Source organism: Bos javanicus, chromosome 4 (assembly GCF_032452875.1).
Source record: "Bos javanicus breed banteng chromosome 4, ARS-OSU_banteng_1.0, whole genome shotgun sequence".
NCBI classification, from domain to species: Eukaryota; Metazoa; Chordata; class Mammalia; order Artiodactyla; family Bovidae; genus Bos; species Bos javanicus.
The window spans coordinates 101,477,037-101,494,439 of NC_083871.1; the positions used below are offsets into that span (position 1 = coordinate 101,477,037).

Here is a 17,403-nt window from a genome sequence, read left to right on the forward strand (position 1 = left end):
GTCATTTATAGCAACTGAGATATTCATGTAATTCTCCAAGAATCTCATAAACTAAGATACTTGAAGATTTCTTTCTCCTGTATTTGATGGATCTGACAACCAAAAGACGGGAGACAAATGATTCATTGCAATTAATGTATTTTATGTAATATTTTACATCTCCACCAAGAGCAAGTTGCATATATGGATTCAGTCACTACATGTTTATACTCTGTAAGGTATTCCTCCATTCCCAGTTTAACTACATGATGTCAGGATTTTCCATGTTGTCATTCTCTAACATAGATTGTATGGCTTCCATGAACATTTCCAAAGAACAAAAGAAAATACATTGCAATAACCTAGATATATAACCCTCTTAGGCTTCCCCAGTGGCTCAGTAGTAAAGAATCCACCTGCAGTACAGGACGTGGGTTTGATCCCTGGGTCAGGAAGATTTCCTGGAGGAGGAAATGGCAACCCACTGTAGCATTCTTGCCTGAAAAATCCCATGGACAGAGGAGCCTGATGGGCTGCAGTCCATGGGGTCGCAAAGAGTCAGACACAACTGGGTGACTGAGCATGAGCATATAACCTTGGCCAATCCTACTAACAATTTAATATTGTAGTTGTAATGAGATATATATATCTAAATACATCAATGTTCTGCTGGTCAAGGTTTTGTCCTTTGAAAATTGTATTATAGAAATTAGATATTGAGAGCTAATTGTTCTTTATTTTTCTTTTTAAATTAAAAAAAAATGGAACACATGTCAGTTTGCATTCATTTGTGTTGAAATATTCTTGAATGACATGATTTTACTTGTGATCCTAATAGGACTAAACATTTACTTTACTTCTGGTGCCTTTTTTAGAAAATTGAAAGACTGGGAAGAAGAGAAACATTGAGGGGGGGGATGGATTGCTAAGATCATGACAAGTTTTTCTCTGATTAAAATGTTCCCTATATTTTATTTCTAGGAGAATTAAAGTCCAATAAGTATCAGGCAGGTATTACTTGCTAAATGCTCTGAATAACATTATGCTCCTTACCCTTATGGAAATGTATTCCAAGATTCTATGTCTTCTTTGAAAGTACTGGAAGATTGAAAATGCATCTATTTGACAGACCTGGAGACATTACTGTCTGCTTAAATAAGTTGTCTGCTGCTTAAATTTCCAGATGCAAGAAAAAGGTGTCCTCTGGCAGCCCAGACTGAGTACGAGAATGCAGGAGGAAAACATGATAAGATAGGGAAAAACATGGAGAGAATTTTTGTAACTCAGAAATAAGCTTGTAGACAGTGAGGAGCCTGTTTTACTCCAAAGAAGAATCTAAAATTTGAATTTACATGAGAAGCGTTGGAACATGATTCTCTACACTCTCGCCTTCTGATTGATTTCACTTTTAAAAGCTTAAAGCTTAAAACTAATTAAATTAAAAGCAAGCCAGAGAAAAAAGAGATTGAGATCAAATGCTTCGATATTGCACATCTAAGGATGCTGATCTGTTGCATTATTTTCCGGAGAAAGTTAATGGGAATAAAGCCCTTTGTTTCACTCCATTAGAGAATCCCACAACTAAAGGCTGATAAAATTTGAATTTTTATGTTTGGAAATTATTTTAAAATAATTCAATTGGTGAAAGATAGTATTTTATATTGCCTCATTCAGTGCTTCCTAAAGCATATTTACCTTTGTTTTTCATTTAAACCAAAGAAGTTATGAAACAATTTCAGACTTTCAGATATATGGAACCAAGAGTTACATATTATGGGAAAATATGTGTTATCTCTTATTCCTAAAGAAATCTGTCTTCTCAGCGGGTAAAGGACTGTAATGTTTCTTTTCTTAAATAAGGCTTCGTATGGTCAAGGACCCATAAATGAAATCATATAGTTCTTTTTTTTTTAATACCTCCACAATTTAGTAGAACTTGATAACTATTTAGAGCATTAAATTCTGTTTGGAGTTCTATTCTTACAGAATTAACAAGACATTATGATATCATTCTAGGAATATAGTGTGATAGGATTCATACAATCAGGACAAATAAGAAAGCCTGTCAAAATCCAAGTGTGAAGGATATGGTCACCATATTGAATAAGGACACATTTGGTAACTGGAAGACTGTTTTTGGTAATTGGGAGAAAACTTTCTTCAGTCGAAGGTCCTTTAAGGAAACATAGCTGATTTCTTTCCATTTCTCTTTCCTTCCTCCAGGCTTAAAGAACACAAGGATAAATAAGTTCATAAAACTCAGAATGATTGGAAGAGAGAGCTTGCTGGGGCACTCTATGAAATACTGAAAATGGTCTTTCTTTTTTTATTTGTCAAGTCAGTGATTTTCAGAGCCTGTCCTTTTGTATTTATGTTTTCAATACTTCAGTAAGATTGAGCAAGGTGTTTAAAGTTGGGGCTGGGATGGAATACTTCTTGAGAATTTAAGTATTTCACACTCTATGCAGTGGAGATTAGCATCCGCACCCTTGCCTTCACAGAAAATCAGGGAGTTAGTGTATGATGTGTTAAGAATCACCCTTCACACAGCAGAGCGCCTTTGGCTTCCTGCCATGTCGTAAGGTTAAAGAAAGAGGGAATGCCATGATTATTTACAGGACTGCTTTTCCTGTGGGAGATTGTGTTCTAGTTCACCTCAGCTCATTACTGATTCATGGGCTGCTATTTTGGCTAAATGATGATGGAGGAGCAATATTAGGTGAGAGGCTAACAAAACATTCTTCAGGCTTTTCCACCATGCCTCTCCTTGCAGAGTCTTTGCTGTCAACAAAACCCAGTCAGGATAATGCCTCCCTTTCATCCCCTCCATCCATCCCCATGAGTACCTTTAGCCTATTAAGGTTCACCTGTAAAAGAACTGCATTCACTATTCATGTTTCTGCATTTGCACTTTACAAGGTACTCTGCTCTTATTAAGCACCAGTTTATAAATTGTTCCACATATGTGCCTAGAGATTCGTTCCTTTTTCTACTGCCCACTGGCAGTTGGCTTTGATTTAGTGGGGAGATATGGACCCCGTCAACATTCCTAGCTCAAGTGGAGTCTTTGACCAGGTGACAAAAATATTTCAACTTTGAAGGCACTTTGGCTGCATCATTAGACCAGTTTGTAATTAGTTTATTGAAAGGTATTGAAACTGTCATTTCTGAAAGTGGACTTAGAGTTATCTTGATAGGTAAGTGTTATTTATTGAGTCTTATCCCTTTAAAAGTAAAGGTGGATTTTTCAAGAGAAATACTTTGAGGTTAATCCCAGCTGACTTCTGAGGTGTTATTTCTCTGAATAATAGAAGCATAGTTGTATGTACTTAAAAACTGTGTTTAGAGCCCAGAAGATAAGGGATTTATTTGCATATCTAGTCTGTGGTACTCATATAGTAGATGATAGAGTAGGAACCATTGGTTTATAGAAACCAGTAACAAGCAACCATTATGCCTGGTGTTAATATGCAAACCCAGCCTTGAATATTCACTGGAAGGAGGGCTGCTGAAACTGAAGCTCCAATTCTTTGGCCACCTGATGTGAAGAAACCACTCATTGGAAAAGACCCTGACGCTGGGAAAGATGCTGGGAAAGAAGGAGAAGGGGGTGGTAGAGGATGAGATGGTTAGATGGCATCACTGACTTGACAGACATAAATTTGAGCAAACTTTGGGAGATGGTGGAGAACAGAGGAGCCTGGTGTGCTACCGTCCACGAGGTCACAAAGAATTAGACATGACTTAGCGACTGAACAACGACAAAGTCCAAACTCAATAGAAGAAGAGCATTTTTCTGTTCCACCAAACCCTAGACTAGTTTGGAACTTTAATTCGGTAGCACCAGTCCAACCTATTATATACGGATAGAAAGTTTAAAATAGAGTTACAGACCTACATCTACAGCTGTGTCAACCCTCTACAACATCTGTGCGCAAGAATGATTTAATTAGTTTGTATGATCATTTCTCTCTGCTAACAGATGAGCTGGGGGAACATAGATGACAAAGAGAGAAGGCTTACAATATCAAATTACTGCACACAAAAGCATCTTTTTTTCAGCATCACCTTGATTTATTTTCCTCGTCTTTTTTTTTCCTCCAATGGAAAAATAATTTCATCAAAAAACAAATATTTCTGCCAAAGTGAAATAATTTCATGTTCTAATGCTTTCTTTTTTTAAAAAAAGTCAACATTGAACTAGGACATGCTCTGACCACCCTCCCCTCATTTTGTTGACTACAATTTTTTAAAAATCCACTGGCAGAAAAAGAGATATTTTCCTCAAATAGGATGACCATATTTTATTGCTGCTTTGTTTAGTAGATATTTTTCTCAATTGGGAAATAAAGTCTAGGTGAAAAAAATTACCTAACAAGAGAAGTAGTTTACATAGTCATAACATTTAAATTGCTGCCAAAAGAAAAAAATGTAAAAAAAAAAATGTAATGTAAAATATCACATAACTTCAAAAAACTTACCTCAGTTTTCTATCACTTAACATGTACTATAAGTCAACATTCTAAATAGGATTACAGTCCTCTATTATAAGTCCCTAGTGGTACTATGGTATATTGATACATTTAAAAAAATGCTACTACAAAATTTTTCTTTTCATTTTGTTTCTGCCTATTGTGTACTTAAGCTATAGATAATTTTTGAATAAAAAGCCTACGGTAGATATAAATGCCATAGTTAACTGATCCTGTTTGCTGATGTCCTTTTCATGGTCCACGGAAGGTGGCGGCTTTTAGTCCAGCATCTTCTCCTGTTTCTTGCCTTCCTTTTTCTTCTTCTTAGATTCTGCTGTGATTAAAATAAAAGAAAGAGAGGAAAAAGTATCACATTAGTAAGCTATGAGAGAGGGAGCCACTTTTATAAATGGCCAGGAATGAAATGATTAAATGCATAGACAAAGTACGTGTGTGTGTGTGTGTGTGTGCACGTGCTTTTGCCAGAGTGCGCCTATGAGAATAGGCAGGAGTAATACAGCTTCCTGTGTGAACACCTATAAATGCCTGGTTTCATACTGGTTGCCCCCATTTGATAAACAACATACTGTCTGGGGGTCTCACTTAGAAAATTGAAACACAGCCGGCCTCTCTGAGAGAATACACTGCTCAATGGAGAGCTACCAACGCTCTCCCAGACCCTCACTTCCCACATTGCCTTCCCATGGGACAGGTGATAAGCTTTTTTTTCCTGTTATCATTTTCAAAGTGCTTCTGCTCCTGAGGTATCCTCTCCTGATGTGTCTTCTGTTTATACATTTGGCCACCTAGTCACAGATGAAGGTCCACCTCTGAATCTACCAAACATGGAGCTTTGACTCTACAGAGACTCCTGGCCTTGGTGAAGCAAGTAAGATGGACCAACCTGGGCTAAACCAGGTAAGTAAAACTATTAGGATTTAAACCAAAAGACTTCATCCTTTTCCATTCAGTCATCTGTCATTTCCCTTTTCCTAAGCCTAGGAGAAAACGGTATGGAATAGGACATGTCAGCTTTGGTTCCAAAGATGAGAATGGTCAGCATCACCAGGCTAGCGAGTGCAAGGATATTGCTAAGTGTTTTTCAGATATTAAATACTTTCCCCATTCTCTCCACATAGCAGCAGACATGTATGGGTTAGGGGCTGGAGCCAGACTGCTGGAGTTTAAATTCTGACTCTATCACTAAGTTAATGTGAGACTCTGAGAAAGTTGTATATCTGTGAATCAGATTCTTCACTTGTGAATGAGCATACGAATAGTACCACTTCATTGGGTTCGTATCCAAATTCGATGAGTTGTATCAGATCCACTGAGAACAGAACATGGGACAATAAAATGGCAATAAAGGTTAGCACTTATTATAAGAACAAGGGGGTGATTGCTCTGTAGGATTAATATTCTTTGTCATCACCAAGACGTTTGCACTGAGCAGGTCATTGAATGAGGAATATCAGGACAGAAACAGTGGCCAGTACGGACTTGTTCATGGGATCACAGGGCACGTGCCCAAGAGGGTCAGAGGTTTATGATGAGAGGGGACATGACCCCAACCACAAGTGGTATACAAAACTCAGCTTATACTTAAGCAGAGCTTGAACTTTTTCCATTCTTATCCTTACCATCTCTTCAGATTGTTCTGAAGTCCATTATATATTAGGCGTAGTAGTATTTCTGTACAAAGTAATTGTCCTGCTGCTGCTAAGTCGCTTCAGTCATGTCCGACTCTGTGCAACCCCAGAGACGGCAGCTCACCAGGCTCCCCCATCCCTGGGATTCTCCAGGCAAGAACACTGGAGTGGGTTGCCATTTCCTCCTCCAATGCATGAAAGTGAAAAGTGAAAGTGAAGTCGTTCAGTTGTGTCCGACTCCTCGAGACCCCATGGACTACAGCCTACCAGGCTCCTCCTTCCATGGGATTTTCCAGGCAAGAGTAACAGAGTGGGGTGCCATTGCCTTCTCCATTGTCCTAAACTTCCTTTATTCAAGCTTCAAGGGTGCAACATACACAATTAGGTCAGGAGTTGCAAAAATGTTGCTGCTCAAAAGTATTCATTTTGTTCACAAATATCCTCAGATTTTTTTTTCCCTCTCCATACTGAAGTAACACTTTTTCACTCTCTCTGTTTCTACTTGTCATTATAATGTCTCTTTTTTGACCTATTATAGGTGAGATGACCAGAACTTCCAAGTTTAAAGATACCTCTAAGGTCAAATAAGGTTTTCTGTTCAGTTTCTGAACAAATAATATCTGAACATTTAATAATCCCCAGTCTTTGGTTGACATTTGAAGTAACAGCTGTATATTAAGATGGTATCCTCAGGGAATAATCTAGGATGACAGCTGAAATATAACTCTTATTTCCCTCGTCTCATTTTCTCCAAATCCCTTACTGGGGAAGCCTCAGTAATTTATAATCCTCTAGCCTCCAGGAGAGGATGTTTGGGGCAACAGTTCACATGTTTTGGCTATCATGTCCCTATTTCAATATGTAAGTAAATGAATCCCACACTCATCAGGTGTTGGTAAAATTTTATTTCATAAAGCTTAAAGTTATTCTGAATATTGGAAACTATTTGATCTAAGTAATGTAGGCAACACTTTGGGAACTGGAATTTCTCCTCAGTTGTCCTTGGTAAAAACAAGAGCACCTCTCTCTGTTACCTGAGCCTGACATTTACTTTATATTCATCAATGAACAACCATTATTGGTTGTTAATGCCATTAAATTTTAATACCATTAAATTGGTATTTAACAATTAAATACCAAGAAACTAAGCAATTGCCTATAAAATCTGCACAATATCAATCAATATTTTTAATGCAACTGACAAATAAGTCACCATGGCATTCTTTTGACACACTACACACCTTAAGTCCACTCTGGGTTCAATCTAAATAGATAAAATGAGGAGTCTTCAGTAAAAGGTAGTGGAAAGAATTTGTATTTGTCTATAGTCAATTTCGGAGAAGGCAATGGCACCCCACTCCAGTACTCTTGCCTGGAAAGTCCCATGCACGGAGGAGCCTGGAAGGCTGCAGTCCATGGGGTCACTGAGGGTCGGACACGACTGAGCGACTTCACTTTCACTTTTCACTTTCATGCACTGGAGAAGGAAATGGCAACCCACCAGTGTTCTTGCCTGGAGAATCCCAGGGACGAGGGAGCCTGGTGGGCTGCCGTCTATGGGGTCGCACAGAGTCGGACATGACTGAAGCGACTTAGCAGCATAGTCCATTTGATTTCTCATACTGTGACCTTTATATATATTTAGTGAGCTTTGTCACTGCTTATCTTTATGGCCTCAAAAACTGATGAACATCCTCTCTAGCTTTACCCTGTCTGTGTTGTGCTGGGCTGTGCTAAGTCGTCTTAGTCTTGTCCGACTCTTGGCGAACCTAGGGACTGTAGCCCACCAGGCTTCTCTGTCCGTGGGATTCTCAGGCAAGAATACTGAGTGGGTCACCATTCCCTCCTCCAGGACATCTTCCCAACCCAGGGATCCAACCCATGTCTCTTTAAGTGTCCTGTGTTGGCAGGCAGGTTCTCTACCACTAGGTCCACCTGGTAAGCCCCAAAGATCATGGATATGTGGCAGCTATTTTTATGGCTTCAGTCCCTATTTCTCTTGCTACCATCACAGATGCATGTTACATAAAAGACAATAAATCGGTATAGAGAAAAAGTATGTCTGTGGTAGATTTAGCCTGAGGGGGGAGAGAATTTCTCCTCTCGGAGTTATTTCATTCTTTTTAAAAAGTATTAGTTTTCCAGCTTTAAGAGTAATACCTATTTATATAAAAATAAAGAAACATATGGTAAAAAAAAATTACCCATGGTTTCACAATATAGAGACAGCACTTCCAGCAAACAGTTCTATTTATGTTTCCTTTCTGCCAATAAATGTAACATACTTTAAGAACATAATGACAGTTGATAGAATATATTATATGAAAAATTCTGTTATATTAGTTTCCCTGCCATTGCATATACTTTGAGACATGACCAAGTAGCATTCTTTTATGACATCTCTGCCTACTTTTCTTCTTTTGTTGGTCAGTCGGCGTGTTCCCACATGTCCCCATTTTTTGTTATTATAAAGAATGAGGCAATGTGTGTTTTGCAGACAAATCACTGTTTGTTTAAACTTTGCCCTAGTGTACATTACTAACAGAGGATCTACTGGATCAAAGAACACAGTATTTTTAAAGCTCTAGGTATGTACTGGTGTATTTCTTTCTTGAAAGGAAGTACAAATTTAAATTTTTATCAACAACTTATATAAGGCTATCATGGGGATGCTCTAGTGCTCCAGTTATTGTGAATCCATCTGCCGATACAGGGAACACAGGTTCGATCCCTGGTTAGTGAAGATGCCACATGCCATTGGGCAGCTAAGCTCCTGCTCCACAACTACTGAACCTGCATGCCTAGAGCCCACGCTCTGCAACAAGCCACGGCAATGAGAAGCCATACACTGCAACGAAGAGTAGCCCCCACTCGCCACAACTAGAGAAAGTCTGCTCAGAGCAATGAAGACCAGGCCCAGCAACAAATAAATAAATAAATACAAATTTTAAAAAAAGAATCGATCACAGCAAACTCCTTCTCAAAAGGCAAATCATCAAACAGGATGCATCATCTCTTTTCCACCCATCCACAGGTCCTTTTAGGAATAGGATCGTCATGTGGTTGGTACAAGTAAACACCCACTCCCATTTCCATTATTAGGGACACCTAGAAGAAATAAGACTGTAAGTGGGAATTGAAAGAAAGACATCACAGATTTTTTTCTGAAGACTTTGAGAGGAGATGGCATTCTAAGAAGCAGAAGAGTTGAAAATTCTGGAGTAAAGTAATCTCATTTTCTTAGCAAAATGTCTTGGTTTGATTTCTTTTTTTCAGATGACCTATGGCATATATAGAAAATGAAAGAAAATTAAGAGATGAAATGATATGAGAGGGGCTTAGATTTTAACTGGGTCAACATCTCTTTGCTACTATTTCAAATAAAATGGCTTTGGGTCATTACACTGATGAGAGGAACTGTTAATTAAAATAGGAAAATATGTTTACCTTCTAAAGAGATAGAATTCCTATAAGAGGAAGCTATGAACTCTCAGAAATGGACACCAAAGCTTTAGAGGTCAAGAGTGCCCATGGACAAGGACAGTGGGTAGTGTGTCACAGAGAGTCCTAAATATAACCTGTGGAGATTCATTCAATAAATCATGAAAACTGAGTGAAGGAAAAGGATCAAGTTACTGTCAACCATGTAAATAAGCCCCAAAGTCTGGATACAACCAACACGTTTGTAATACTTCATGAACGTATTTGAAGGAACTCACCTGTGCTTAAGAATCAGCTGCCTAGTCACCTGGAAATCTCTAATTCCTTCCCAGCTGTTTCTGAACTTTATAACAAGGCTTGCTGAATTGTAAACATACAGCTCGGTGATCCACCAGGGATCTAGGTACTAGCTGGCTCGGCTTCCCACCATGGCACCGTTCATTGAATTCCCCAATATTTCAGGTTAAATGGGGGTCGTGTCTATCAAGTGGCACAATACAAGAAGAAATTTCTGTATATTTAACAATCAAAAGTATCATCTCTTAGTTTTTAATTCTGATTATTCTCAGATATGGTTCAGTCCAACATCTGTGTAATAATTTGTTTCCTCTTCAATTTCTTATTTTGTAATGTCATGCCATTTCTTCTTTTATGGACTCAATACATTTGTAATACTTCTAGAATTATATATGGAATATATGCGTGCATGCATGCTAACTAGCTTCAGTTGTGTCCAACTCTTTGAGACCCTAATGTCTACTCTATTCATGAGATTCTCCAGGGAAGAATACTGGAGTAGATTGTCATGCCCTCCTCCAGGGGATCTTCCCAAACAAGGAATTGAACCCACATCTCTTGACCACTCCTGCACTGGCAGACAGGCAGATTCTTTACCACTAGCACCACCTGGGAAGCCCGTATGGAATATATACATCCCACTATATATATCCACCTTCATAGGGCTGCTCCTCAGTGATGTGCTAATATCTGCCCTTTCCCTCACTGCCCACCTTCCTTTTGCTCAAGTCTATTTCATAACAACACCAACCACTCTCCTCTCTACTACCTGCCCTTCTACACAAGTTTACTTTTGACATCAAGTACAGTACATTAAAAATAGTATACTTCTGTGTCAAAATGCAGACTAAGCATGTCAGGAACCTTTGAGCAACCTCTGTCTGCCTGCATTCACTTAGGGGTGACTCAACACTTAACTGTGTTGCCTCAAAATAGCAAGTTCAGCTATGAAAGCGTGGTGAGTAATGTGGACTTAACAGAGGGTTTAGTGGAGATGAGGAAATTATTTCATCAACTACCCAGAGCAAGTTTAGTAAATGTCCCTAAGCAGGTCAGCTATTTTCCAAAGCAACTCCCCGTGGATCAGTAAACGAAGCTCTTCTCCCTTCACCCAGAGACTCCTCTTTTCAGCCCCTTTTCCCTCTTATCTCTCTGTTTCCTCCTCCTTGAAGGAAAAAGCTGAGACCACTACTGGCTTCTCCAACCCATCAAGAAAGGAATCCTCTCTAGGATGTGCTTTCTTTGTAGGGTAGAAGCGAGTGTGCTGGGGTCACTCCTAGGTCTGACCTATGCACATGGGTTTACCAGGACAAGAGTCGCCAAGTCAAACCCCTCTTTTAACTCAGCTCATTCATACTGTCCTTATGTATCAGTCACGCCTATTCATGTATCTGGAAATGTAAAAATAACACTGAAAATGTTTGTGGACTTTTCCTCTGAGAGTCATGAGAGAGAAGAACGATGAAGATAGGAATCAAGAGATACTTCATCTGTATGTCCTTTAATCCAGGGTTTTCTCACTTGTATACAGTTACAGAAGGAAAACAAAAAACTGTGTGTGTTGTGGGTGTGTATGCTTGTATTCATATTCAGCTGCTACGTTGTTTTTTTCACCTTTGGCCAAAAAAAGTGTTTAAGTACTGAAGAAAATTCAAGAGAGGCAAATACAGCTAAAGCAAATAAAACTTGGCAAAGAATATGTAATTTTATGTAGGTAGCTTTAAGAATGTTGGCATAATTATGGCCATATATATTTGTGGGCTCAATAGCACGCAATTCTGATACCTGTGTTAGAGACTTGTGTGTGCCTGTGTGTGTATGTGTGTGTGTGTGTGTGGTTTGGCAGTCACTGGATGCTGTCATTCTTGGCAATCCTGCCGGCCCTATCTCCATTCCCTACCTACCTTGAAGAACTCTATAAGTCAGCTAGAATAGAGGATATACTTAAATCCACGTGTCTCTGTCTCTCTAACACACACACACATATGCAGAAAGACACACACAACCACAGATGGTGGAATGAATGTCTAGGCTGCTTCTGTTCAGCAAAGCATCTGCTCCTTCCTCGGTCCACAGGCCCCTCTCAACACCTTACACTTCTTGACAGTGACCCCCCCACACAGAGTAACTGACCTCTTCTACATCAAAAGCAGAAAGAATACTTCTTTCTAATATGATATTTAAATGTTTAAAACTTTATTTCTACAATAATGAGGGCATAGGTAGAAAATTTACCTTATTATAAAATGTTATAAATTATATGGTAGCCTAAGTCAGAAATGAAATATATTATTATAAACAATAAGTAGTGCCCACTAAGTACATCATTATTTTTCTATTATCATATCTAATGTTTAATATTTAATGACTGGAGCTATTGGAAACTCAAATTATGATTTATGGAAAAGGGGAAAAGCTTGAACTCTAGAATATTTAAAAACTCAGTAAGTACAGCTCCATGAATCATTTTTAATTCGCTCTTATATTTTTTTGGTTCCTATATATATATGTATACATTATATATGTATACACATTATAAATATATATACATACATTATATATATATGTATGTATATATCAGAATCAGTTGTGATGGGCTGAATTATGTCCCCCTCAAAAATTCCTACTGAATTCCTAACCCCTCAGAGTGTGAACATACTTGGAGACAAAGTTGTTACAGAGGTAAATAGGCTAAAATGAGGTCATTAGAGTGGGCCCTACCCCAGCATGAGTAGTGTCCTTGTAGTAAGAGGGAATTTGGACACAGACAACCCCAGGAAGAGGAGAGCGATCTATGAGCTGAGGAAAGCAGTCTGGAACAGACTCTTCCCTCACAGTACTGAGAGGGAATCAATCCTGCTAAAACCTTGTGAAAAAATTAATTTCTGCTGTTTCAGCCACCCAGCCTGTGGTACTTTGTTATAGCAGACAGTGAACGAATACATCCGTGAACTAGATAACACTAGCTGTCCTTTTTGTATATCCTTCAGATAACCCTCATTAGTTGCAGAAAATATACCTAACTTTATTGTTATTTTTTTTAATGTCCCCCAGATTTTAATTAACATCATTTGAATATGTGACTTTGATACTGTACACGGTAGGACTGTATGCATATGTGTGGTTTCAAGCTGCTCCAGACATTAATCCATCACTGGTCTCCACACCTCCAGATTTAGAGCAGCTGAGCTGTGTTTCAACAACACTCAATTCCACCCTGCCTCCACGCACCCAATGCTCTGTCTACAGCAGCAGCAAGTAGGTCTGAAGAGACTCTCCTCAACTTCTCTGCTGTTGCTGCTGCTGCTGCTAAGTCGCTTCAGTAGCGTCCGACTCTGTGCGACCCCAGAGACAGCAGCCCACCAGGCTCCCCCGTCCCTGGGATTCTCCAGGCAAGGATACTGGAGTGGGTTGCCATTTACTTCTCCAATGCATGAAAGTGAAAAGTGAAAGTGAAATTGCTCAGTCGTGTCTGACTCTTAGCAACCCCATGGACTGCAGCCCACCAGGCTCCTCCGTCCATGGGATTTTCCAGGCAACTTCTCTACATGTTTTTAAACAGCAGTCTTCATAGCAGCTTAATTTATTACTCTGGTGCATGTCAGCAAAGGTCTGAAAATAAAGCTTTTCTGTAGAATGAAAATCATCCCTGGAATTATTTTCACCTTGCAAGAGTGAGCGCCAAGAATGTGTGAGCCTGTGGTAAACAGCTCTGGGCCCTGCCCTCTGTGTGCCCCAGCAGCAGGACACTGGGAAAATGTTTACCTGCTTCTTGCCTTTTGGATTTCTGATGAGCTCTTCTATAAATACTGCATTTTCCTCTAGAAAAAGTCTTTCTTTCCCCTTGCCTCTTTGAGCTGAGCAACAGCCAGCCTGCTTTGATTTCCCTGTAGGTTGCTGAAGGCTGTGCAATGCGGCAGAGCTGGCTGGAGTCACCGGGAACATGCAGAGCGTCTCTCCAGCACTTGTTACCAGGGCACCCACCGGTGCCCTGGATCCTGGGGAAGCACGAGTATTTCAGAGTGGAGAGAAGGTAGCCCCAAAGCCAGCCCTGGGTGGAGCCTGGGAGGCCACCAAGTGTAACGGGGTGCCTGGCACTGCTGTATCTTACTCTGGAGGAAGTCAGCCCCTTTAAGGACCCCCATTGGAGAAAAGTGGCACTAAAAGTTATTATGTGCTCCCATGTGGTTATTATACAAAGAAAAGCTGAGTAAAAAGTATCTGATGCAGCTCAATCGTAAATGACCCCAAACATACTTATACTAATGTTTTAGAGTTCAGCTCAGTACAGTCACTGAGTCGTCGTGTCCAGCTCTTTGCAATGACCCCCCTGGACTGCAGCAGGCCAGGCTTCCCTGTCCATCACCAACTCCCGGAGTTTACTCAAACTCATGTCCATTGAGTCGGTGATGCCATCCAACCATCTCATCCTCAGTTGTGCCCTTCTCCTCCCGCCTTCAATTTTTCCTAGCATCAGGGTCTTTTCCAATGAGTCAGTTATTCACATCAGGTGGCCAAAGTACTGGAGTTTCAGCTTCAGCATCAATCCTTCCAATGAATAGTCAGGACTGTTCTCCTTTAGGATGGACTGGCTGGATCTCCTTGCAGTCTGAGGGACTCTCAAGAGTCTTCTCCAACATCACAGTTCAAAAGCATCAATTCTTCAGTGCTCAGCTTAATTTATAGTCCAACTCTCACATCCATACATAACTACTGGAAAAACAATAGCTTTGACTAGATGGACCTTTGTTGGCAATGTAATGTCTCTGCTTTTTAATATGCAGTCTCAGTTCAGTTCAGTCCCTCAGTCATGTCCGATCTTTGCGACCCCATGAATCGCAGCAGGCCAGGCCTCCCTGTCCATCACCAACTCCTGGAGTTCACTCAAACTCATGTCCATCGAGTCAGTGATGCCATCCAGCCATCTCATCTTCTGTCGTCCCCTTCTCCTCCTGCCCCCAATCCCTCCCATCATCAGGGATCAAGGTCTTTTCTAAGGAGTCAACTCTTCGCATGAGGTGGCCAGAGTATTGGAGTTTCAGCTTTAGCATCAGTCCTTCCAATGAACACCCAGGACTGATCTCCTTTAGAATGGACTGGTTGGATCTCCTTGCAGTCCAAGGGACTCTCAAGAGTCTACTCCAACACCACAGTTCAAAAGCATCAATTCTTCGGTGTTTAGCTTTCTTCACAGTCCAACTCTCATATCTATACATGACCACTGGAAAAACCATACCCTTGACTGTAGGGACCTTCATTGGCAAAGTAATATCTCTGCTTTTTAATATGCTGTCTAGGTTGGTCATAACTTTCCTTCCAATGAGCAAATGCCTTTTAGTTTCATGGCTTCAGTCACCATCTACAGTGATTTTGGAGCCCCCCAAAATAAAGTATGTCACTGTTTCCACTGTTTCCCCATTTATTTGCCATGAAGTGATGGGACCAGATGCCATGATCTTAGTTTTCTGAATGCTGAGTTTTAAGCCAACTTTTTTACTTTCTTTCACTTTCATCAAGAGGCTCTTTAGTTCTTTTTTGCTTTCTGCCATAAGGGTGGACAAAAACCTAAACTATTCAGTTATTTTAGAATACCTAAAGAGATCCCATAGGAAGCAATTTAGGAAGAATTGGTATAATAGAGAAGAACTCTGGACACAGACTCTCTTGACTTCAAGCCTGGCCCCTTACTGGCTAGTGACCTTGTGCATGTTGCAACCTTAGTGTCCTGATTTGTAAAATGCAAACCAAACTCCTTGGGGCTGCTGTGGGGACCAAGTGAGGCAGTACGTGCCAAGGGCTCAGTATAATGCCTTTCCAGGTTTCCCAGGTGGCTCAGTGGGTAAAAAATCTGCCTGCAAAGCAGGAGACATAAGAGACTCGGGTTTGATCCCTGGGTTGGGAAGATCACCTGGAGGAGGACATGGCAACCCACTCCAGTATTTGTGCCTGGAGAATCCCTTGGACAGCGGAGGCTGGAGGGCTATAGCCCATAGGTTCCCAAAGAGTCGGACACGACTGCAGCGACTGAGCACAGACGCACATCATACTCAGTAAACAGCAACTACTCTTGTTACACTCAAGAAATGCTGATGATAATAGCTGTAACCTAAAACTTGAAGCAGAAGTTCTCAATCCAGAAGTTAGAAAGGAAAAATGCAGAAGCTTCAGGGGGAAATAAAAAGAAGGTCCCTCAACCCAGTATCTAATTAGTGCAAACATTGTTCTATTATGCAGCCTTCCTTGATACTAATTATTACATAGCTGTTTTGTGTGTACACAGCTAATGAGCCTCTGAACATGGAATTTACCAAGGGAGATGAAAGCAGATACACAGCATGAAGTAAACCCTACAAATATTTATAGCTGCTAGTCCTCACAGCTGTCCTGGCAATTAGAAGCAAAAATTCTTTAATAAGGATGGGAGTAAAATACCCAGGTGACTCTTCTTCCAAGTGAGTGCCCTGTGCTTTAACTGTGATTTCTCTGTACATTTTTGTTGCAGCCAATGAATGAATGGTGTGCTCTAGTGACCCAGAACAGGATAGTTTATTTACTTGGATACATCATTCAGGGAATTCCCTGGTAGCTCAGATAGTAAAGAATCTGCCTGCAGTGCAGGAGACCCAGGTTTGATCCCTGGGTCGGGAAGATCCCCTGGAGACGGAAATGTCAACCCACTCCAGTAGTCTTGCCTTGAAAATCCCTGGACACAGACAAGATGTCCCATCTTGGACAATGGGGTCACAAGAGTCGGACTTGACTTAGCGACTAAACCACCACCACCATTCATTCATCAAGTCAGTACTATTTGTTAAGCTCCTCTCATGGACTAAGGACCTGAGTTGTAGTAACTTGCATAGGTGAATAGGTAGTGGCTCCTGACCTCCAGTGCTTCAGTGTGGGGCAAGGCAGACATGCACTCATTGCAGAGGCAGTGAGGAATGTCTTATCACAGGAGCCAGCCCTTAGAGATAAGGCAGTCACTGCAGGCTTGGGCAGGGAAGTCTGCAAATTCTCATAGGGATCTCCTTTCTAATCTTCAACAAAAACAAGCTCTTTTTGGCCTCAGGACTCTGAACTTCCCCTTGTTTTATTTAAAATGGTAGTATGGCTTTGTTTTCTTGGGCTCAAAAATCACTGCAGATGGTGCCTGCAGCCATGAAATTAAAAGATGCTTTCTCCTTGGAAGAAAAGCTATGACAAACCTAGACAGTGTATTAAAAAGCAGAGATATTACTTTTCAGACAAAGGTCCATATAGTCAAAGCTATGGTTTTTCCAATAATGTATGAATGTGAGAGCTGGACCATAAAGAAGGCTGAGCACTGCAGAATTGATGCTTTTGAATTGTGTTGGAGAAGATTCTTGAGAGTTCCTTGGACTGCAAGGAGATCAAACCAGTCAATCCTATAGGAAATAAATCCTGAATATTCATTGGAAGGACTAATGCTGAAGCTGAAACTCTAATACTTTGGCCACCTGATGGGAAGAACTAACTCAGTGGAAAAGACTTTGATGCTGAGAAAGATTGAGGGCAGGAGGAGAAGGGGGTGACAGAGGATGAGA

General features: G+C 40.4%; 1 protein-coding gene and 1 long non-coding RNA gene across 5 annotated transcripts in view; one reads left to right on the forward strand and one right to left on the reverse strand.

The window, feature by feature from the left end:
• The first annotated feature begins 1,915 nt into the window (after positions 1–1,915).
• On the forward strand, positions 1,916–9,349 carry LOC133246469 (uncharacterized). Its single transcript, XR_009736048.1, has 3 exons — positions 1,916–3,176; positions 5,262–5,369; positions 8,630–9,349. It is a non-coding gene; the product is annotated as an uncharacterized LOC133246469 (long non-coding RNA).
• PTN (pleiotrophin) overlaps positions 4,032–17,403 on the reverse strand; it is a 109,055-nt gene continuing 95,683 nt past the window's right edge. For 2 of the 4 annotated variants that reach the window (XM_061414829.1, XM_061414826.1), the window contains one exon: positions 4,032–4,785. In XM_061414829.1, the coding sequence (XP_061270813.1) occupies positions 4,730–4,785 (56 nt within the window). In that variant the 3' untranslated portion in view covers positions 4,032–4,729. The remainder of the gene's footprint in view (positions 4,786–17,403) is intronic. The other 2 variants (XM_061414827.1, XM_061414830.1) reach the window with 1 other exon arrangement.